At 37.0% G+C, this 25,899-nt stretch overlaps 1 protein-coding gene across 6 annotated transcripts in view; it reads left to right on the top strand.

Moving 5' to 3' along the window:
* LOC145973805 (uncharacterized) overlaps positions 1-25,899 on the top strand; it is a 254,234-nt gene that overhangs the window by 125,490 nt on the left and 102,845 nt on the right. For all 6 annotated transcript variants that reach the window (XM_083103381.1, XM_083103379.1, XM_083103380.1 and 3 more), the window contains exon 3: positions 4,753-4,913. In XM_083103381.1, the coding sequence (XP_082959507.1) occupies positions 4,826-4,913 (88 nt within the window). In that variant the 5' untranslated portion in view covers positions 4,753-4,825. The remainder of the gene's footprint in view (positions 1-4,752; positions 4,914-25,899) is intronic.

Genomic DNA, 25,899 nt, shown 5'->3' with positions numbered 1-25,899 from the left:
GCAATCTTTTGCGATTCAAATGTCTCTATATGAGATATTTAAGTATAAATATTATATAAACTTTTATTATAGAATATTAAATATAATTATATTTTTTTATAATTATATATTTTTTTCTTTTTTGTTTTTGTTCTTTGTCGTGTAAAATTTTTGAGAGGGAGGGAGAGTAAAAAAGCGCGTTTATAAATATTTATGCTGTAGAAAAAAAATGTCATAATAAGTATAATAAATATAAATGTTAACATTTTTTATTAATTAAGAGCAATACATTTTTTTATTTTTATATTACATTTAATATGATTTAAATATGCAGCTTTATGATTTTGATTTTCTGCGTTTACCCTTTCAGAAAAGGGAGATGCAATTTTCACACAAAGCACGATAGAAAATATTATCGAGCCGAACGGAAACTAAATAATGTCACTTGAGCACATACTCTTCGAATATAAGTTAACGCGACTCAGTCAGTTCTAAAGGACTTCTCGCGAAGCTTCGCGATCGTATCTTCTTCCAGTTCATGAAAGTATGGCGGTTCAGCTTCATCGTCGTCGTCCATCAAAGTTCCGACCAAGTTTGCGTCTCGCGTCACAATATTGTCGTTCTTTCTCACGATTCCGCCTTCTCGGCTTCTCTTTCTTTTTTCGATGAGGAAAAGAATCGTCCAGAATCCACTACGATAAACCAGTGCGATTCTATTCTCCTTCTCGCCGTCTCTTTCTTCTTTGCCTTTCCATATCTCCGCTAAACTTCTTTTCTCTCTCACCCCAATTTCTCCGCTACCGTCCGTTTTTATTCTTCCGCTCTCGCACCGTGATCCTTTTTTCCTTCCATCTATACGCTTCGGCGATAATAACCGGCGAACCAACGGTGCAAATCTTCAATCTCGTTTGGCAAATGGCCGATCTCGAAGCTGCGTTCGCCAGACGGGACAAAAGAAGAAGAAGAAAAAGAAGAAGTCCTACCTCCCATATATGTCTGTAGCTGCGAGCACGCGGAAATTTTCCGTTAGATAAGACCACATTGTTTGCCGGCGCACAACTTTTTCCGTGCTTTCCGTGTTTTTCTTTTCTTTCTTTCTTCCCCCGCACATCTCACCGTTCTCCTCCAAATGCGTTCGACATCGTTTCCATCAGTTACCGCTTCGCGTTTTGGCGAACATCGACGCGAAGAAGAGAGATTTATAAGCGATGACACGTGAAAGTGGTCCATTTGCATCTTGCAAGCCGCTGAGCGTGGCAAACGTATCGATTGCCCGTGAAGCATAATATTTTCTTCGATTTTTAAGACGCTATTTCATACCGCGACTTCCTTGTGGAAGATTCGCAGAGGATAAATTGAAGTTCTTTGAACGAAGCGAATCTTTGTCATATTAAGAAGCGGTCTTTGAGAGAAGAAATTTCCAAGTTTTGGAAAGCGATAAATCCGACGATCTACGAAATAGATATTTATAGATCTCTTCTACCCACACTTTCTTTAACTTGAATAACGCACTTGCACAGAGAGTATATCATTATAATATTGCAAACAATATATTTCACTTTCCGCAGAGAAATCAACATCGATCAGCAAAAGAGTTACGTACATCATTATTTGACAAAGCGCCTGTTTCATGAACTTGTTTATTTCTCGACTTTGGGAGATTCTATCAGTTCTTGGTTTTCAATTTGTCGCATCGCTTTCGATAATATCATTCCAATCGCGTCGCGCCAATATTGCAATCCCTTAGGTTCGTTCAAGGAATACAATTTGCGCGATCAATAAGAAAACCGTCAAAGCGGAAGCTTCCCTGCGGAAGCTGCGCTTCCGCGCGAAGCTGGCTTTAAAACGACAAGGATGTTCCAAGGGAAGAAACAATGTTGTTGGACGGTCTTATCTCTTGCTTTCCGTCTTTCTCGTCTTCTCTTTCTTCCTTCTCAGCCTGTTATTCTTTGTCTTCTAAACATACGATGTAGCAGGTAAACGTTGAACCAACATTGTAAATTTCCGGCATTGTTTGGAAGCCGACTAGATCCTAGAATCCACCTGTATTGTCACGTAAAACGAGAGGAAAAGGATGTTTAAAACGTCGGTCGAATCGAGACTATTGAAATACGCAATAGATGAAATTTTATAGCGATTTTCCGATTCTCTGATGCACGTTTCTTTACCAAATATATGATAGACTTTTGCGCATAGCGCAATATTTCTATTCTAATGTATTACTTTTTATCTTCTGCAAAGTACAAATATAATATTTAACTTGCTATTAACGAGATATGAATCTAGAATATTTTCTAGTAAATATTACGAAAAAATAAAAACTTTTTTATACATATGTTTCTATTTATGCTGCATATTTTGTTCTTGTTGCTTCATTTTGATCAAGTACAGATGATATTTTCCACAAGACGGTACGGGATTGCCTTAATTTAATTCATGGCATATTATTGAGATGGAAAACTCATCTTAATTTTTGTGTTCATTTACGATGCGTAATGCCGAGGAAAAAGTAGAAATGTAATAGTAATGACTTACTGCAAGAGTTGCGATTTGAACCCGTTGTGCTATGAAAGCCATAAAAATTTTTCCGCGCAAATATTACGACAGCGAAATCAACTCTCTCTGAAATGAAATTAGCTTTTCATTCCCAAGTTCTATCTTTGGTCCTCGCTTGTAGTCCTGGTAGAGATATAATCTCTTTTTTTCTCTCTCTCTTTCAGATTTTAATTTAACTTTATTATCGTCTTAATTATCCGCTGCATTAGTTAGTAGGAAAATTATTTTTGTTGCGCATTGGATGTCGCAATTAGTTATTCGAAAAAATAATTTCCATCTGGCTTTCAATGTTATTCGAATTTTCCTTCCGTCTGTTCTGGTTATGCATTTTGCCAATTATATTTTTAATTTTCGTGTACGCAAAGGAAATGTAATGTACAATAAATAAGTTAAATTGAATTTTTTATACGTATTAATGTACAATATATTTTTTTCACTCTAATTTGTTATATATATGTGTATCTTTCTCTCTTGTAAAATATTTACAATAACTTAATTACCGAAAGATTCTTGCCTGATATTACTAGTATTAAATATTTATACGACATTTCAAAGGGGTGAATGCATATATACATATGTTGATTTCGCTCAGTATCAAAGCTGTGAATCTAACTCAAAGTCTACTCAAAATCGATCAAACGCTTATAAGCTGCATGCGCGAGGGGAACTAAAAAAGTATTGAAAATGTGCGGTAAAAGCATTGCGCATGTCTTGTAAAAGTACGATATAACAAGTTTTCGTTGCTAGCCATGACAAAGAAAAAAAGAATTTGATATGAAAAAGAGTTTGCGGTACCCAAATAAAATAGTTCGCCTGTAATCGAGTCCTTGAGAGGAAAAGCTGCATCGTGGAAAATCTCAAACACCGATATTCGGTTGTGCATACGTCGCGTTTCCTTTATGAAACTGCCTGCATAGCAAATCTTCGAAATAACGCACGGAAAAAAATTTTGATATAATTTATAATATTGTGAATAAAAGTGAAAAATCTCTTTATTTGAATTTAATTTCTAATTAACAACTGTTGGAGATATTACGTTGAAATAGTTTAATCTCCGATGTACCAAATAGCTGTGTGTATTATCGCTCGAATAAGAAAGATTCGATGCCACATTCGTCGAAGAATAAAAAAAACTGTTGAATCGTAAAAATTCTTTTACGTAAGGTCTGAATATACGTCGATCTATTAATATCCTCGGGTGCGATTCGACGTCAGGCGTGAGAGCCATTTTTCATGGGAAAACCATAGAAATCATCGTCGCAAATGCGTTTTCGCGTAAAAAGCTCGAGTGCCGCGCCGGCTGATGCTTTTCGTCGCGAGGCGACGCTGACGAATTCGAGGTGACGCGGGGGAGAGAAAACACGAAGCGTCGTCGTCGTCGTCGTCGACGGGGTTGTCCGCGAGCGAAAAGACGTATCGCGTGCACCAGCGGAAGAGAATATGGGCGAATTTAATTTCTACGTAACATTACACCTTAGGAGCCTTGCCACGGGCGCCATTGTGTGCGCCTTCGGGGGTCGGCCGCGAAGAGACACTCGATCGCAGGACTCCATTTGCGGTTTAGCATAATGGAAACCCAACGCGCCCCGGGGGCCATCCGCGTCCCCTGCCTCTTCCCTCCCCCTCCCCCTCCCACCGGGCGTCCTGTCTCGCCTTCTGAATCTACTTTGTTCTCGTATTCTCTCTTCCGCTGTGTGCTTGCACGACGTAAGAATGGGCGAGAATAAGTAAACTGAGAGAAAACATGGCGAGAAAGATAACCCGGTATTCTGTCGTCGTACTATTCAACGTCAGACACAGGTCGCTGGTCATCTCGAATGAGAAAACGAGTAATCGTTCCGCTCTTCAATTGTGCGAGCGTGACATCGGTTGACTTCTATCCGAAATATGGCCGTAATGTCCGTAACGAAAAAAGATGGATTGTCTGATATTTCAGAGGGATATACCACTTATTAATCATTCTGTACAGATATAAAAATCATACAATTTATTAATTTATTTTATTATTAATGTTAAATTGCTACTGACATTATTATTGGTCGTTCCAGTTTCCAGATCTTTATTATAATGCAATAAATGTCAGAAGTGTCCTCGAATCAGCCGGCAAATATGTGTCAGCTGTGATTCAACGATTGCCATGGGTCTTACGAGACTCCTCGCGAGATTTCATTTTCGTTGACGAGACTGAGTCTCATGTCTTATCTTTTATTCTTACAGGGAGGCTGTGATGAGGGAAGCCGGCTAAGAAGAGCCCGTGTCGCGCAAGCGCCGGTAGAGGAGTATAGGAAAGATGCCGCTTTCCTCGAGAGTCTTATTAAGCCGGCTGCTGCTTCTAATCATCGCAGGAAGCACCGGCGCCTTCAGCTCCCGGCAAGGAGGTAAGAAACCTCCGTTCTTGAACGACGTTTTGTGCCCGGCGGGGAGACAATGACGATGACATGGACGAAGACGAAGACGAAGACGGCGACGGCGACGACGACGATGAGACGGCGGTGACGATAGTCGTTACGAATTCCGCCTTTTCGTGGCTACGACGAATTTCCACGAGAATAGTCGCGGTCTTAATACTTTCTCTTCCCTTCTCGTCGCGAAATTCGTCGCTAGATGTTCCGTGTTGTATCCTCAAGTTTTGAGATAGCGCGTATTTCCGTTCTCTGCGCAGCACATCCGCCTGTCAATTTCACGCTATTTGCACATTCGCCGACAAGCGTGAAAATACGTTATCGCGCGTTATTCGTTCGTTTATTTCACGCACGTTTCCTTGTCAATCAGGCTGGGGAATTCGCGTTGCATATTTTCGATACAGACATGTTTTAATAAGATGAGTTAATCAATTATCCGAGCAGAAATACACAAAAAAAGGAGCGTCTGTTTGGAGAAAAAAATATCTTTTTATGCATGCGCGAATCAGCTTCTATATTCTTCCAAAAATACGCAAGTTCTTCTGGTAAAATGAGAGTACATACGCATGATACGAGATAATGAATCGCAGCGAATATTTCACAAGCCACGTATTTAAGAGCGGAAAGAGAGATTCATTTCCAATCTTTTAGCTATTCGTGACTTTGTACGTATGTATGGACTTATTTCGATAATCGTGTTTGCAATTACTCAGTTCCGAATAGGTACAGATAAAAGGATACGCGTATCGAAAGGACAACGATATATAAGCAAAATATTTCTACATCTCGGTATCTCTAGCTAGTATCATCCATTTCTCTTATCCATCCTTCTTCTCTCTCTTTTTCTCTTTACCTTTCTGTTGCTCGCTTTCGTTTTAGCCGTCTCTTCTCTGGTTGCATTTGTAGAGAGAATACCTCTTAGTGACCATTTCCTAGATTAAGGTCACCTGAAAAGCAAATAGTTGTTAGAGGAACGAAAGAGAGAGAGAGGAAGAGGACATAGATGGAGAAAGAGGAGTTCTGAGTAGTCTCACGGATGGCGAACTTCCGGTATATACGTTCCTGGAAAACTATTATGCGCGAAGGTCCGTTGCATTCGAGAGAAACTTGGGGTACTAGGAGATACGAGCGAGCGCTGGACAAATTGTTCTACGATCCTCGCGATTCGCCAATGACGGTAAATCCTTCGTCGTACTCCGGACAATGCATTCGATTGATACGATGTTGGATCAGTGGTTTCCAATCTTTCCCAAGATGCAGACTCTCGCATGAAAAATAATTTCGGAGAGTGCGATTATTTCATTGCTTAATTAATCCAAGCATTCGCAGTGTTTTATACGAAGCACTTATAAATGACATTTTCCATTCTTTTAATTACGACATAGCACTTTAATATTCAAAGTATAATGATTTCAAAATTTAAAAAAAATGTAAATCGTATTAAAGTAGGAGAGAGGAGAATTGTAATGGAAAATCACACATCACAGGAAGTTCAATTACGTGATGGGTTGCACACATTCAGTGTGATTGTCAATCGAATAATTGCCAGACATAGAAGAAAATTTCGTCTAGACGAGTATATCTCTTGTAAATCTGCTGTCGCATAAAAATAGATTTTATATTGGATTTTTAATTTATTAAAGGTACATTGCAGTTAAACTCGCTATAGAGAAACGCTAGAAGATTATACATAGAGGAAAATTAGTCTATATATAAGGCAAATAAATATATCCGACTGCTCCATATATATATATATATATATATATATATATATATATATATATATATATATATATACAGGGTGATTCATATAAAGTGACCGATGTGAATATTAGCTAAAGTTGAAGAGCTATGAAAAAATTTGTATACCAAAAGATGTTTGACACAGAGGGGGACATCGTATGGTACAAACGATATTTTTATAGATGAAGGCATTAAGGAGATTTCAAGATCAACTTAATTTTTTTAAACGGAACCCCCTATTTTTTATTACATATTCTTGTAGCTCATCTCGAGAGCTTTCTAAAACACTATAATTAAGTTAGTTTTCATTAAGTACTTTCCGAGTTATGAGGCTTGAAATCATTTCTTAATTTTACATAAACCGTAAAATATCTTGTAAAATATTCATTTTTCGATTATCTTACCTTAATACTTTTACGTACAAAATAATGAGAGGAATCAATTGGTGTAAAGAAAACATATAGTTGTTTCGAAGAAAAAATATGTAATTTGCAATTAACAATTACATATTTTTTCTTAAAAATAACTATGTGTTTTCTTTACACCAATTGATTCCTCTCATTATTTTGTACGTAAAAGTATTAAGGTAAGATAATCGAAAAATGAATATTTTACAAGATATTTTACGGTTTATGTAAAATTAAGAAATGATTTCAAGCCTCATAACTCGGAAAGTACTTAATGAAAACTAACTTAATTATAGTGTTTTAGAAAGCTCTCGAGATGAGCTACAAGAATATGTAATAAAAAATAGGGAGTTCCAATTAAAAAAATTAAGTTGATCTTGAAATCTCCTTAATGCCTTCATCTATAAAAATATCGTTTGTACCATACGATATCCTCCTCTGTTTCAAACATCTTTTAGTATAAAAATTTTTTCATAGCTTTTCAACTTTAGCTAATATTCACATCGGTCACTTTATATGAATCACCCTGTATATCGTAAAACAAAATTCGAGTAAATATTCGAACATATCAGCTAAAATAGATTTTCAATATTGAAGAAATAGAAGGAAATGTCGATTGCCGTAGACAGATCCGCCTGCACTGCAGACATGAGCAGATTTTCGAAACGTCTTGGAAATATATATATATATATATATATAATACCGACAGTAACACGGTTGAACTTTACCAACTTTGTCTCAGTCCTTGTCACCGTCTGGTCGTTTCACCGCGATGACATGTCCCACAATGATCAGCGAAGCGGTTACGCGCGCACATCCTTGTTCCACATTCGCGAATGCAAACACGCGATTTTCCGGAGTAGAGTCCAACTTGAATCCGACCCGGTTCCGCATTTAGGTCAGAGCCCTAGTGCGACCGCTCTCTCGCGAGCGAAGGGGCAAAAAGCCACCCTCGCCCTCGCTGAACGCTTCTCGGGCGGACGTTGATTAGCTGGAAATTTATGCGCCCTCGAATCGGACGCTGACATCCGGCGGCAAATTCGTGGTCGTCGCCCTGAGAGAAAATGCCGCGCGGTTGGGAAAGGAATTTGGTCGCCGTAATCGTGGCGCAAACAAGATTATCTGATCGAATTTTAACGCGATGCCTCGCGTGTATGCGATTCCTGGCCGGCGACGAGGCGAAGCACTCGTAAATACTCGTACTCTCTACCGTGTGTGTTGCACGAACGTGTGTTCGAGCGTGTTTCCGTTCAACTTAGCGAGACGAGGCGATGGCGACGGCGACGGCGACGACGACGTCGACGTCGACGTCGACGTCGACGTCGACAATCTCGAGCGACGAATTTACAGCGTATAAACACTACTTGTCCTAGTTATCTCGCCTCGTGCTTTCGCGGAGCCTCCTATCCTTTTATTACATTTTCCCTATCGCTTCCTTCCCCCTTCCCTCGCTATTTGCCTTTCGCTTTTTTCTCCATCGCCTGACGCCGCTGCCTTATCTTAATATTAGCGAATTTAAGCAAACGCGCGCGCACGCATCTTTCAGGACGTTTACTTTCGAGCGTCATAAAAACTGTCTCGCGAAAGAAGGTTTTATAGCTTATGTGAATATCCGTCGATGAAATTAGTTGGACACTTGAAAAATTCATGTTGTTTGAGAGATTCACGAAAAAGATTGCACAACTCCTTTTGACGAAATCAAAACATTTACCTTAGTATATGTATTACGAGTTATTATATTTACATTTCAAATATTTAGAAATAAAATATATATAAATAAAATAATATATGAAAATAAAATATATATAAGTAAAATAATATATGGAAATGAAATATATATAAATAAAATAATATATAGAAATAAAATATATATAAATAAGAATTTATCTGAATTCAATGCAAGTACTTGTTGTTTCAATTGATTTTAAAAATTTTCATTTATTTTGTTTTTCTAATTCTATTTTACATACAATACCTGTATAAAATTTGGTACATTCTGTAGAAAATTCGTAACTTTAGATATTAAATAAAATTTCAGAATTTTCATTTTTACCTTATGTTTTTATATAATACTTCTAAATGTTTTTTATATCCTATGATAATCTGAAGAAGTTAAAATTAAAATATTTCGTCTAGTAAAAAGCAGTTTCGAGATTTAAGAATAGAGGGCGAGATCAAAGCAAATTATAATTGCGACGGGGTTAATAATTATCACGAGCGCAAATGGTCGTTACGATTACGTACGCAGTTTCGGCGGTCGCGGAACACGATTTCGTGATAAAACAGCTCACGCCAGGGGCAACGCGCGGGCTCTCGGCATCATATGGAGGTACGAGTATACAATTAAGCGAATACCACGAGGTTAACATCCCTCCTGCTCCTCTTGCGCGAAAGGCTCTGTTTGTTAGTCGCGACAGACCTCGCTTTGATCTTGCTAGGAACCAGAAGGCGGGATGTTGTATGACGCGACGAACGGCGTACGGCGCATATCCCGTTAACGAGATCGTGCTTGCTAGAGCAGCTCTTGCACCTCAAGTGCAACAAAGGACGAAGGTGAAAGAACAGAGAACGAGAAGCAGGAGAGTCGCCCAACCCTTCGGAGTCGGGCGAATGCGGCTTGTCGCACGTTTCGCGTCACATTTCGAACTTCACCGTCTTCTCTTCTTTTTTTGCAACTTTTTCTACTTCCGCTTCTTCATCTTCTTCTTCTTCCTGCGACCATTCTCCCCTCCCCTCTCTCCCCCTATCTGGCAGTTTTCCGCGTTTCTGACTTTCCCTCTCTTCTGCCATTCGCCAAAGTAGTTGTCAGATAAAATTCGCCGGCGAGCAAAGTCCCAGGAGCGCGAGGAGAATTCCATGTAACCGCGGAGACGATAAGAAATGGATGCTGCAAAATTTCAGAATAGGAAAGACAAGAAGGAAAATGTATTATATTTCCACCCACTCTTCTCCCCTACTGTCGCTTCTTGCCCCTCGACTGATACATTTTTTATTCCCGCGGACGCTGTTTGCTTTTCTCACGCGACGCCTACGCGATTCTCTCTCCGATCTCCTCGCGAGATAAATGCCTGTCTTCGTGACAAGCGCTTCTTTATTTATCCTCGATAGAAACTTGCCCCATCAAAAATTGCAAAAGATATGACACTGCATTTTGCTCATGAGCATCCAAACTGTCCAAGTTAAGGGGAATGTCCTGGGATTGTTCTTCCGAAAAGATTATCGAACGAAACAAAGTTCGCGCGCTCAACTTTTCATAAGTGCATGATATAATAAATACGTACTTATCAATGATTCAATTTTGTGGCATACGTTATGGCATTTCATGATTACAGAAAATTCGATATTATGGTAATTCCAATCAAATTAACGTTTGCATTATGCTTTACATTATTGTGGTCTGCACTAATCACGATAACGTTAAAATAGACGTTATGCGTCATGCGCTTCTAATAGAAACATAATATTAATCACTGAATAATTATAAATTATTAATATAAATTATTAATATAAATTATTAATTTGTAATTGTATATGGAAACTGCGTTATTGACATTTAAATTTATAATTACACAAGTTACAGATTATTTCTATAAATTTGTTAAATTATATACCACAGAGAGAGAGAGAGAGAGAAAGAGATTAATAACATATATAAGATTATATATAACTATTAGTACTTGTATGTTAACAATTGCAATATTTAATTACATTTTTCCTTTAATTTTTTTCGTATAATCTGGAAGATAAGAAATATAAAAAAAATGATTCTTTCAATAGATTCCATATGTAACTTATTTTTTTAATGATTGAAACTTAGCGCAATCTTCAATCTTCAATGCTTAATTTGTTAGGCTATGGTAATTACGAGAGAATTCGTGCGTTACGCAAGAATTTACGATTATCGTGGGAAGACGGGATAATAAAATTGATAAGAGTGGCAAACAGGAGCTCAGGGCATACATATTTCAGATAAAATTTAACATAGGCGACAGACTCGTCATCATTCACTTATATCCGCCGCTGTCGTATAACCAGCTGTCTGTGAGCCCGGATACATTTTTGTGTTTCTTTTACGCCCCTTCGGCCCAATGTAAGATAAAGAATGGGACAGATAGGAGGAATGAGGGCGCACGAACCAGAAACATTTAATTCTGTTTGCGGCGAGCGTAGAATGACGCCTGTGCTAGAATAGAAGATCGGAGACAAATGGTCTCGCATACTTAGCGAGCACTTGACTGTGACAAACTACCGTATACAGGAACACGTGCGCTTGTGCGACTGTGGATAGAAAATACACACGCGTGTATTACACATACACAAACGTAGCTGCACAACTACGCGTAACATCGCGAGGGGGTTGGTTCACTTTCGGCGAGCGTTTGCATCCTCGCAGGAATTCGGGAACGGTTGCCCACTTTCCGGCTTTCTCCCGTTTTTCCCTCTTTCTCTCGAATGACGCGGTCTCGACTAGGCATTGCCGCGATCCTGCTTTCCGTATTTGCTCGTTGAAAACTTTTTTTTACTTCCGGAGTGAAACGCTCCGCTGGGTACGTACTTGCTAAGAACTATACGAATATAAGCCAACAGCGTGAGCTGTCTCGAGAGCTTCTTCTAAGCCGAACAGTAAATACTGCAAATTTTAGTATTGGATGTATTGTATCACGCTGTGCTCCTTTTTTTTTAAATAAAGGGCAAGTTATATTATTTTTTACATTTTATTTGTGAAAATCTTTTCTCCTTTATTTCTTAAATAGATTTCCTATAACGTAATAATTAATAAAAGTCAAATGTTTTGTTGATTAATAGAGGATAATTTCCTTTAGAGTTAAGATCATACTTTATTTTAGGAAGATATGTAAGTCTACGTTACGTTTGCGATTAAATTCACAATATCGAATCGAAATGTACAATCGTAAAACGCGTTACTATTCAGCGGGATATGAAATTATTATGTTTTTGTACAGCAATGAAATGCCAGTTATACTCGTCGATTTCAACCAGAGATTGCATATCGCGATAAATACTGTCCACTTGTTTTACGTCGTGTGCAGCACAAAATTCATAGATTATTACTTTGCATCACGTAACTCGGTCATTCTTTATGTACGTTATTTTTTTTTCCTAGCGCCGTGTCGGCTAATAATTCTCCTCTTTACACTGACTAGAAAATGCTTTGTTTCAAGAATCGTGGACTCACAAGCTTTATCACGCTTCCGAAATTCGCGAGGGACAAACAGCGACAATTTTAAAAAGCGACAGAGTGTTTTTCCTCCTGGAAAACAAAACACGGAGATCATAGTTAAAAATAAAAGCTTTAAAATAAAGGTTGTTTTTAAAATACCTGAAAAATTCGATAATTACAAAATTCTATTTTTTATTATTATAATTGAAGCACTTATATTTCAAAAATATGGAATTAAAATTCTGGAATTAAATTTCTCTTGCCTTTGCATCATTAAGCAAAAGTTTTGAGATAAAATAAAAAATAAAATCTTTATAAAAAAATCGAAAATATATCAAAGAAATGGAAAACTAGAAAAATCGCTAAAAAGGAAAATAAGAAAAGAATCTGTTACAAAGAAAAGATTTAAGAGATTTGCTAAATAATTTCAAATTGGAAAGAATCTGTGCTAATATATAGAATGTCTAGAGAATATCTAATTTTTGTTCGAACGATTCTGTTTTCGTAAAGAAGAAGCTAACGAACTACGATCAGAAATGCGCAAAATCAAATGAAGGAATTTTTGAGTTATTTTCTTTGGAGATATGCCAGCAATCATTTGTTTTCCTTTCCTTTTTTCTCTCTCTATTTCTCTACAAAAATAAAATAATATTGCGGCGAAGAGTGTTCGATTCAAAAATACAAGACAAATCAAACCATCTGTCCGATTTACGAGTTTTTTTTTATTTTACCAAAAGCTGGTTTCGTCGTTCGTTATTTAGTAAAATGACACTGTATTAGATTCTTAATTACTTACTTAATATTAGGATATAGATATTGATATTTATAATTTATTTTCATATCATTAATAGAAAATTTGATAAGCAATAAACACAAATAAGAAAAATATCATTGAGGAGAGAGAAAGCGTCCTATAAATAAGGAGCATTAATTACGCGAGGATACAGAATATGAAAAATCCAAGCCTATTAGTCGCAAAATCAAAAATTTCCGATAATTACCTCCTGCATTAATGGCAGCAAATTCGTCTCGCAGACTCTCGCTAATTATTATTGTATTTATCGCGCGGTTCGGAGTCCCGGAACGAGTTTTTAATTTGCCCAGCTATGCGCGTATGCTTTCGTGGGCTAGGTCGAGCCGTGCTTTTTATTTTCGCGCTCCTTGTCCTTTTTCCTCTCTTTCACTCTCGCCTTTCCTCTTTCCCGTAGTCGCAGTCTCCCTGGTGCTATTTTTTTTTTCAAACGTGCGCCCATTTAGCGAGAGAATTTGTCGGACGGGGAAATATCTCTTTTGTCCGACGATGCGACAGGCGGTTTTCGATTATTTCGCCATCGAGTCGCACGCGCCGCATTGCGTTGCGTCGCTTCGCTATTTTACGCCCGCGAGGAAAATCGCCGTTCCGCATCGCACCCATGAACCCTTTTCGTTAAAATATGTTTGTTTTTCAAGCTCGATCGCGAATTACAAAGGCATAAATTTCGAACGATCCGCTGGCGATCGATTGATTTTATTCGCGCGAATTTTCTTTGGATTTGATTTGCTTGAAAAAAAGAAACTAATTTATAGCTAAATCACGAATTTATGAAAATATCTGTTACAAGATTACTCGCAACAATTAAAAATTATTTTCCCAAAATTAAAAATTTTTAGAAGATACATATTTTTTATTAATTAATTTTGTTAATTATTTTTGTAAGTGTGTGTGCATTTGTAGAAAAATATCAGATGATATTTAATTATCATTTCATGAGCAATATAAATTTTTATTTAAAAAATGTATATTATAATAATTACACGTAGACGAACATTTATTTTAGCGATCGACACGAAACGAAATGCCAACGAAACGATTAGGAGCATTTATAGGAGCATAAATATCGCGTTTGCATAAATATGTTGATTGAAAATGCGGATTGAATAATGAGATAAACTCTCCAATTGTCGCATATCCGGCGCTATCGCTTTTCTAATTGTTTTAAGCTGTATAATATCTGTACTCACGCGTTCGGCATCCCCGCGGCTCTTCGTAACGCGATGAATTCGCATCGATCTTCCCGTCGGCGTGCACGCTACGGGGAACGCAACACGCTGCAACGCACGCACATCGGCGACCAGGATCAATTCAAATTCGCATTATTGCCGAGAAGCCGGGTGCGCGATACACCGCTCGATCCGACACCTAATACCGGTAATTCCGGTTTATTAGGTTGAACCGCATTAGGTTTCCGGTTTATTAGGTCGATCCGAGATCCGTGTCCAACGGCCGGCATTACTCCGGGCGATCGTTTATGGATTCGATCCCCGAGCCTGTCTCCATGTTTAATCGAATAATGAATTCCGATCGGCTTTGTTTCCTGGCTACGTCACCGGGAAATGACGTGCGAAACTATATATTTAAGGTGCCGCTTCTCTGCGCGAATCTTAAGAAACGAATTATCGTTTCTTGCACGTTGCGTATTTTGATAATCGTTCTCTTCCAATCGAGCATAGAATTAATTAATTAATTCTTAATTAATAATAATTAAGAGAAATGGACTTGATATTTTATTAAAATATATATCAAGAAATCATGTGGTCGTAAAAGTCATAAAAAGACAAATTGTGTCTACATCAACATTGGAGAGAGAGAGAAAAAGAAAGAAAGAAAGATGAAAAAAATATGAAATAGCATTCAATTCGACGCATTAAATATTTTCATTAGAGATATGAATTGTTGAATAATTCCGTGAGTTTACACCCATTATATTAGAAGGATTGAAACACACACTGCATGTGTTGTATGAAATTGTTCCAGATTTCTCCAACAAAATTCGCGATAAAACTGTTAAATAAATAACGTTGCATATCACAATTTATATCTTTACTGGTATATATCAATTATCGGTATAATATTGCAGGACAAGAAGATAATAGTTATTCTTTTGCACTAAAAAGACTAAGCTAATGCATTAAAATTATAACATCGTTCTATCGATAAGGTTTATCATTTAACCGTCAAACAAGATTGTTATTGATTTGATTAGGGTTTATGTTCCTAACGAGGAATTGAATAAACCCTATCATACACATTAATATGCCTGCGAATGACATATTGCACAGAATACGGCCCGCGAATGACGTAATTGATGTTATATAATATCGGTAATCAAGGGAAAGCTCATTTCACTAACGAATTAGCTGAAATATAATGCATCAGAAACACAGTTTGTTTTCAAACTCTCACACTGATGTAAATTAATCTTCCTTTCTAGAGGAAAATAGCAATATCTTATCATATAATTAATTTAATAATTCTAAAATTGTTTTAGATTGAACATGTTTGAATTTTGATCATTCCTTTGTTTAGAAACTTAACTTTGATAGAATTAATAATTTACTAATGCGTTATGTTATTATATAATATATTGTATATATTATAAACACACACAATTACATATTACGTTTGCATTTTATTAAAAATTCGCGTTTCAAGCTACAGAATAAAATCTTTTCATTACTTCCTTTATTGAAATTTTTACATTTATAAATCTATGTACATATATATTGAATCAAATTATTTGTTTTATCAAAATGTCTTTGCATCGAATCGTTGACATAATATTTAATATAGACATCGAAGCACTCAATAGCGTTGTATATTTTATTGAAAATTTTCTCCTATAATACAATAATGTGCAGTATATCTTTTTATTTTGTGATTATCGTTCCATTACAACGTTATCGGTCTATTACCATGGATAAGGCATTAAAATGATTATCTGGATCTATCGATCGGCGGGGCTTGTTAGTTGGCTGTTTCTTCGAAGGCCGATGGCTGGATGGAAAGTAATTTCTTGGCCAATAAATGACAACAGGGAGAAGAGACGCGGATGAAGGAAAAAAAAATAACTAAAAGGGAAAGCACCCGGGAAAGAAGGGTAACTTAAGCGCGATGAAACAAGAAGACTTTTTTTCAACTTTAATTTTCTTGCTGCGCGTCAAGATTTTTTCAACGAAAAGTCGGTTGTCATTCATCATTCACGAGAACAAGAAATTCGTTTAAAAATAGAGACAACGATATAAAAGCGAATATACACGTGGCATCTCTCGAAGATACTTTATGCATCTTGAAAAATTCCCCTCGATCACGCGGTTTCTTGTGTATAATAATCAAATATGAGAGAGCAATTAAAATCTTCTTTCTGGGAGTAGCTAACCACGATATTTAGCATCAAGAAAGAAAAGTCGACAAGATTTTTAACGGCTTTCGTTTTACGAGGCAGAGCCTCGAACACTCGAAGACAGACGCACAGACTCGCGATTAGATTTGTTTTCTCAGCCGCGAGTAGACGTTATATACTCAGTGCTAAATTTACGAATCGCCGGCGCGCCTCGCGTCCTCTCCTTTTAGATTCTCGGTTGTCACCGTTGTGTCATTGCGTTTTACCCGGACACTCGGTAATTTTGGAAGCCGTAACAATAACGACGTTGCCCCGCTCTCTGACACATCGCGGTCCGTTTTAGATTCCCAGACGTGTATTCACCTGCTTTCTTTTTGCGTCTCCTCTCTTCTCTTTTCGCTTTTTCCTCGTCTTGCTCTGCCTATCTCGTCACTTTGGAAACAGGCGCCTGATGTTTTCGCCATCAAACACGTGCGTTATATCGCACTCGGATTAATCTGATATTACAGGCACCGCGAGAATAGGGTTTACATCCATCTATCCTATAAGTGTACACATATGTGAAGGTTCCAACGAAATAAAAAATATTTAAAAAATTTGTTTGCGCGAGAGATATAAAGTAATTTATCATTAATGCCAAATATATAAAAAAATTTTTTTAATAAATATATATATATATAAATTTATTTATTTAAAATAAACAATTAATTAAAAATAAATAATTAAATAAATATTTAAAAAATAAATAATTAAAAAATATATATATTAATTTAAATAACAATTTATTATATGTATATAAATTTGTTCAAAAATGTTAAATTTTATGTTTTAAAATATATAAGAATCTTCTTTTAGTTGCGCTAATATTTTTTTCTTCCTGTATGCAAAGTTAAATGCAAAGTTAAATGTGCGTGTCGATATATGTATATTCATGTGGGATGTGTTCTCCAATTATATTCCCGGCCAGCAACAATACGATGCCGCATCGTCGAGAGTCGGAGCTCGTTTTAGATTCCGGGCTTTTCTTTTTGCGCCTATCTGTGGCTCGTATTTAAGGCAGTCTTGTTAGTTGTGCTTTTACACTTCTAGATACAAGTGTGACGGCTGCGACATATGCGTTTTTCTTAGTTGCGACGACATTCGTTTTTAATTATCACATATTGAAGCAATAATACGTATTTATTACATTATTATTATTTTAATATTTTTATTACATTATTATCGATATGCAAATCACGTAATTTAGTAACAATCTCGTATGTCAATAGTTTTTACTTTCTTAAATAAAATAATGAAATTGATGTTGTGCAATATCAAGGCTTGTATTGCATGTTTGATGAAAAAATATCAATCGAAAGAGGCAGACAAACTCATATGTACGTGCATATGTCGTAAGAGATAGTAGAAACATATGGTATAATTACTTCCCGACATATAGTTCGATTTATCACGACGATGTAATCCAATTTATTCTCCATAACATATGTTTAATCAAGATAGTATATTTCTCTTTGTCACGTGGGGAGATAACGGACGTCTCCGGCGCCACGTCCGCCTTTTGTATTTCACGGTGGTCTTTTTCAGACGGAACCGTGACGAGCAAAGACATACTTAACCGTGGAACAGAGGCGCGCGTCTACGGGCGACTATTATTAGTCTTAATAGACCATGTGTTACAAGTGGAAACGTTGCCTCGGCTCGTTCTTTACTCTCGAGTCTGTCGTAGGAAGAACAATGGCAAAGGAATAAGCATCGAAGGGCCGTGCGCAGTCTTGAGCGAGCTCTCGTTAATCCTCGCGACAGTCGTGTAGATTTACATTTGTAAATGAATTACATTTGTAATTCAAGAAAGAAGTCTCATCCGCGTGTTTTGTTTTCTTTTCGCATTGTTATGCATGAATAAAGTTAAAAGAAGAATTAGTTTCATTGCTAGAAGATCTCTTGTTGTTTTAGTTAATTACAATCAAGTAAAATGCACATTTTTAATGTAAAATTAAGTATCAATTATACTATTTTTTTGTAATTTTTAATTGCAAATAATAGCGCTTTAATTAATCTCAAATTTAATATGTAATTTATTTTGTTTATTCGGTATGAAACAATTTCGGCAAAATTTTTCGACGATCAATTCTCATCATTTTCCCCTCATCATTTCGTCATTTTGTAATCTCATTGCATAGGATAACAAGAAAATAATTAAAATCCGTTAATCTTGATGAAGACAGAAACACCAAAGGCAACAAAAATAAAAAAAAAGAGATACAACTTGTGACGAAATTAAAAAAGTCTAGCGAACTAAACAAGCGTACAAGCGGGTTTCTGGAATCGAAACCAACGATCAGGAAATGGAAGAAACAAAACGAAGATTGAAAAAAAGGTGACTACATCTCTGATGGCGCTTTTTCGAATTCTTGACCGAGCTTCTTTTTCCTTTCTCAGGAATTCTTATCTTCCTGACTGACTTTCCCTTACGCAAGCATTTGACATCCCGATATCGTTACACAAGTGCCAAAAGAGGACGTTTTTATTTTTTTTTTGTAATATATAATACATCATGACAATTTTTCAACCATCAATATCATGATTTACGTTATCGGTTATCAACGACAAGAAAATAAAGTGCAATTTATACGATAATTATGCGTACACCATATAAAATATAACAAATTTTAAAACTTTTAAATATTGTTCGCAATCGTGTTACTCAGTTGCTGAAAAAGATACTTATATATTATAATTATCAATTACAACATTAGAAATGTACATTTATATTTTTACTTAAAAAAAAGGAAATATCTGTGCGAAAGTATTTTTTGCTTATATATTCCGTAAAAAAATATGTATTCGCGGAGGGAATAGCCCGAGATTTTGCGGGCGGGAATAGAAGCCGATTCCTCCGTTAAGCCGCGACAAATTGAACCGAGCGTAACAAGGCGCGTCGAAATTTCATCCCCTTACCTTACGCAATTCGAATTTCAACCCCTCGCTAACCGTGCGGCCGCGTCGCCTTCATCGCTTAAGTGCCCGGCTCGTAAACGCACCGGCGACGCGCGGGGGTTGACATCCGGCATTATCGTCCCATGATTTACGCATTCCGCGACTATATTTCACCGTTCGCATCTCCTTTCGTCGAAATTTATTATTGCGCGCGCGCACGCGCGCTTTAATACGGGCATTTCGCCATCGTCGCTCTCCCTTAGATCCCTACGACGCTACCCCCGCCGCCGTCGCTCCGTCTCTCTTTTATCCTTCCGTCCCCTTCTCCCCCTCCCCCTCGTCCCACCCGTCTTCTCCCCTCCGTCGTTTCCTTTTCCAACATTTCTCCGTTTACCGCCTAACCACGAGTGGAACGAGCCGCTCGGCGCGGATTACAACGTGTAAAAGGGAGACATCGGGAGGAGTAACGGGATACCGGGGCCGCCCCGGGAAATGCTCCCGGGAACTCGACGGGCGATAAATAATCAGATTAATGAAAAATATTTCCTGCCGCGCGTGGATAGGAGGGGTAAGGGGAAAGGGGTGTCTGCGCTCGAGTGCACTTACGTATAACGCCCGTTCGTTATCCTGTGTATGCGTGCGAGCGGGGTAAAAGGGAGGGGGGGGAGGGAGAGGGAGCGACGGTTTAAGCGCAGGTTGGGTTTATTTGGAGAAGCGTTACGTGGTGTAATTTCGTCGGGAAATTGCCAAGTGGCTCAACAACGGAGAAATTTAGAAATATAATACGGAACTCTATTTTTTCTACACGATTTTTCGTTGTTTTTGCGACGATTTTAGATTCGCGATACAATTTTATTACAGTTGTATAATTCTAAATTAAATATGCGTGCAAGTATTTTGTTAGAACTTAAAAATATGTAATTATTTTAAATATAATTCTCTATTAAATTTTTATACATTTATTTTTCAATATATTATGCAAAACAGTGAACATTCGAATCAAGATTTTATTATATTCTTTACATTTTGCTCTAATAACGAAGAATCAGTTTAATAATTTGTTGGCATTAAAATTGATAAAATTAAAATAGCTCAGATAACGGAATCTGATATCTTTATTTAATGATGAAGGTAGATTTCTCGGATTTAAATCGTGATATATTTTCGCCGCATTAAAATTAATAGTTCAAACAGATAGAAGATACCATCCTGCTAGAATTGAGAAATAATTTATAAGCTTGATGGCTTTATACTTCTTAAATTAAAGATAGAGAAAGCTGGACACTTGTGACATAATTGTGTCATCCTTAATTTGTCTGAAATAAATTTCTTAAAGTAAATGCAATAAAGAAAGAACACAGAGGTGTTGTTACAAGTTAAAAATATCGTAGAAGTTCTAGTACATCTCGTATTTTATGACGGAAAACGAGTCGCTTTTACGCTCGTGCCATAATTCTGTCGCGTTAAAATAAATATAACAAGAGAATATTTCTGTTACCATCGTGACTGCTGTATTTTAGCAATTACCACAAGCAAGAAAAGTTAAGGTCGATTACCCATCTCTATTTTTATTATTTTTACATAGATTTGTCTAATTTGCAAATTAATGATTTAATGATAACACAATCCACAATTCTTAACTTATTACATATTAATGTATTTTTTTAACTTTTATCATACAAGAAATATCATAGAATCTCTGGAGAAGTAATATATATTTTCCTACATTTTAATTTAATAATATTATATTATAATTTAATAAGTAATGTATTTTTTAAGTTCCTTAACAACACACATGTCCAAAAGACATCCGTAAAACATCTAAAGGACAGCCAAAGGATATTTTATGTTCTCTCAATAATCTCTGGTCTTTTGAACATGTACGCTGTTAAAGTCGTATTAGAAAGCAAACTATTTCTGGATTAAATTGTTACAATTAATTAAGAAGAAAGAAAGGAAGAAAGTCTCGTTGACTTATGATGTTGAAAAATTAATTTTTTCCTCGTGAATTAAAAATGCAAACAGTAATATCGTACATGAATCGTACAACTTGTCGGCTCGGTAACAAACGCGCGCGCACGATATGTATATTCGCGCCTTTGTCGAGCAAAAGTTTTTAATTAATCGTTTGTAACCGAAGTTTTTGATTGCACTAACAGAGGCGCGGCCGGCCGAAGTGAATGAGCGTTCATTCGATGCATTTGAATAATACCCTCGCGCCGGTTTCACGTAGTATTTTCTGCAGTATTGGCGCAATTCGCCATCGCAATACTCGTGATTTATAAATTCCGCCCGTCGGAATATACGCACCGATTGTTATACGCCGACACTAGTTTAAGCGCTCGATTGCTACCAAATCATATGTATGGGCGTCGATTTTTCCGCGATGTGTCAGAGTAGTTTGAATAATTAGGGAATACAAAGAGTTTCTCGCGCTAAGGAAACGCTAATTAAATACTTGTAATTAAAAGGGCACACGATGTATATTTCGTACGTACGTGTTTATGAAAAACGCGTTTCGCGCTGATTTTTGCGTTTACCCCGAATCGAAACATTCATGTAATTGAAATTTGAAATTTCGCCGAGATTTTGTATCGTTTTTCAACTCTCTCTCTCTCTCTCTCTCTCTTTTTGCGGCTCCTCGACATTATATAAATATTTTTTAATGCAAGAGCGCGCATTTTCATTCCTAACGACATCACGGGTCAGGATGTTGACCGGATGCATCTCTTATTTGCATCATTATGTTTGCATACGAGAGCGGTATCTCGCGAAAGTGCATCGTACGCTACCATAAAGATCGCGGCACATGTATATTTCCGCCTCTCACGTTTTACTCCTCGCTCGACCGTAACGAACGACGCGAATCTAAACCACGTACATTCTTGTCAGCCAAGATCTCGTTAGAAAGTCCGAGAAGATGGCGCTTATGCACGGAGCTGGAAAATCGGGAAAAGCTTGCGTCGAGGTCAAGCGGAATGGATTGCGTCCGCTGACCAACTGCACCAACAACGGTCGTAAATGGTGGACGAGTGATTAGTTTTTGTAACAAGCTCGTGGCTCGCGCGAATGAATTTAATTCTCCAGGTACTTTAGTTTTCACGTGCGCAATAACGGAAAATGTGTATTGCATGTAATTTTTTTAAGTATGTACTCTAATATATTTGAGAGCGCTGGATAATATGCTCTCTAAAAGTGAATCAGTGTATTATCACTGAAAAACAGTAAATAGTTACTGATTACAGCAGTTATAAGTACAGCACTGTAAATCAGTGATATTTTATTGAAAGAATCAGTTAATAATTTTGACTGTTTCAATCAGTAATATTTCTCAATATCAGTAATATTTCTTTCGTTATTGTCAATAATATTAAACTACAATTCGTCTCTCTATCTATTTCATATAAAATTAAAAATTTTATTTATATTTACTAAATATTTATTATATTAAAAATTTTATTTATATTACATGCATATTGAACTTGTTATTTTAAATAGATAACGAACGAATAATTTTCATTAAGTCGCCAGACATTTATTTGTCCGACTTATAAAGATCGATTTAATATCTGAAGCCTCTCTATTGAGATTGTATCAGAAATTAAATCGAAATAATACTTCTAATTTTAAATGTCGCTCTTTGCAAACTTTATATAATTCTTATGACTAAAATTAAATACGAGAGAGATAGCGATCATAAACGAACGAACTAGCGATTACTGGTTTTACAGTGAAATTTACTGGTTTCACAGTGAATTTTATTTTAACTGATCATAATCAGTGAGATATAAGATAAAATAACAAAAAAAATAAGTGTTTCTACTGAAGATCAGTAAAATACTCACTGATTCTCAGTGAAATCTTATTTTACTGTTTAAATTAGTGATATTTTCACTGATTCACTTTTAGAGAGTGGGATGATCAAAAGCGATCATTACCGATTGTAATGATTTTGAAAGAAAGATTTCGACGGAAATCAAAATTCTTCGTGCGAACAAAAATCTCGATTATCAGTGAAATGTAAGCTCTTAATAAAATTGTCATGTACGGAAGATTTTAAAAAATGATATTGAGAAAATAATCTTATAAAAAAAGCTCGTTATTCAGAATATCTCATTTGCAAGATTTGACAATTTATGCAGAGGCCGAAATCGTCATTACCCTTTTATTCTTCTAAAGAGGCTGTTCAGCCCTCGTTTTGTTCTCCGTACCTCTTACACTGGTCTTAAATTCACGTTAAATTTTGTTAAGCTCCACCCGAACGAGTACTCGACCTGCTATTCAATATTTCAGTGCAATTAGGTGGCAATACGCCTCCGCCGTACGATGAATTATTCAGGAAAACTCTGGAGTGAAAATAAACCGACAGTCCGGCGGGGGTTCCGAGGGGCCCGCCTGTACAGTGGCAGGGGATCATCCATTACTTAGCGCGCGTTAACGCACTTTGCCTGTAAAACGCATCGCGCGCTCGCGCGCAAGCTCGTCATCGTTGACGTTAATCGAGATCGAACTAGGGTCACAGCGCTGTCCCCTTAGGAATACGTAACGAGTTCCCAGCGAAATGTACCCACCTGCGTTATTAATCGGCCATCCGGCGAGATACAAGTTTGAATGTACTTCGCCGACACAGCTTCTCACATTCAGTCAAAATTCGAGAGAGATTTAAAACTTGGCGAAAATTTTACTCTTAATGAAATAATGCAGTTATGAGAATTAACAAGTCTTCCTTTTCTTTCTCTCTCTCTCTCTCTCTCTCTCTCTCTATACAAAGAAATTGCAAAGAGAGAAACGTCGTCTAATGGATTCAGATATATTAAAAATTAATTTCGTATATTATTACACAATTATAGATGTGAGAATTGAAGGGAAAAGAGAAGAAAATTACTGTTCATACTCACTGAATGTTATATCGTACTGTCGATATTTTTTGCGTGAAAAAGCACGAATAAAATGACGAAATCTCATTTTTTTAAATTCAATTTCGAATTAAAAATTTAATAAATATTGACACGAGATTTTAATTCTAATTTCGAAATATTTCGTAAGGTACTTCTGCTACTATCGCGGAATTACAACTGCAAACGAATATAAATCATGGTACGAATACATTTCGCGGAGAGATGTAGTATATTCATTATAAAGGCGCAATTAATCACGAATGTTTCATGCTAAAAAAGAAAGAAGCAGGTACATCACGAGCAGCAGCATTCACGCGCCACTCAACGGAAATAAATATATTCTGTCCACCCGGGCAGCACACACAACTTTCCTCTCATCATTCTTGCTGACAGAAGGGGAGGAAAGTGGGAAGGGGGTTAGCGGAGAGGCACTGACGTAGTCCTCGCGATCTATCACTTAACGCGAAGCAGGACCAGCGGCCTACTCGTCTTTTCATCCCCGCGGGACTTTCACAATCGGGATCCTTCCTTCCGTCCCGTCCCTTTTTTTCATTCTCGTCACCACCGCAAACTGATGTATGGCTCGTGATTGAAGTGATTGCACATACATATACACACATACACATGCAATGCGCGCAGATATACATATACATATAACAGAGACAAAGAGAATTCTCGATGTCTCAAGGGACAGTGGCCGATGCGATACCCCATGAGAAAAATGTTGCGAGTGTGACACGCACTACCCTACGTTTTCCTTCTTCATCCCGACTGATTTCGCCTCACGATATATCAATTCCATCACTTAAATCGGAAAAGAGAGATACAATGCGGCCTCGTCAAGTGCGCGAAGAGAATTTTCGATGAGCGAGAAAAGAACAACAAGCCGGAAACGATCGATTATCATACACAATTAGCCATGACAATTATGTAATAATAGCAAAAATACCAAGTATCGATTTTTCATGAAAGATGACAGATTTGATGATAAAAATATATTATCGTGTACAACTTTGATCAATTTTAAAAAATGCCTACATGATACTCGCACATAGAATTGTTTGATTCTATCGAAATCAGACGCCATAGAGATCCCTCTTCGTGCTCATAGCGATTACAGCAATTAAACGCATTCGTTCGACCGTGCGATGTTCATCGAAACGTTCCTTTTCGCGCCTATAAAATCTGATTTCGCTTTATATTCCGCGCGTTCGTTTCCGATCAGGGCGCGTTGAGATTGTACTTCCATTCTCTCTGTAATATATATATATATATATATTTTTTTTTTATCAGAACGCTTTATGCGGATGGCAAAATCCGTCGTCGTTCTTTACGTATGAACGGTCACGTAGGCGGACCGACGGCTCGGCATAATTACACGCTTTAATTGTTTAATTAATCCTGACGACGTTTTCGGTGTTTTATCTAGATGCTCGTTAGCCGAACCAAGCACCATCGTCGTAACATGCAAGAGAGTGCGTATATATTTATACATGTATAATATGTACGTATGTATATACATATATATATATATGTATGTACAAGCCGGGGGATAGCAGCGCATACGAGTTATATGTAAATTGTCGAGCGCGGTACGTAATCTTGCAGAAAGCATTAATAAATTTGTTGTTCTCT

Source organism: Camponotus vicinus, unplaced genomic scaffold, assembly GCF_025532165.1.
Source record: "Camponotus vicinus isolate PSW18456_S1 unplaced genomic scaffold, iyCamVici1.0 SCAF_6, whole genome shotgun sequence".
NCBI lineage: Eukaryota > Metazoa > Arthropoda > Insecta > Hymenoptera > Formicidae > Camponotus > Camponotus vicinus.
The sequence above is the reverse complement of the archived record's forward strand: the minus strand, read 5'-3'. Positions and strand labels throughout refer to the sequence as shown.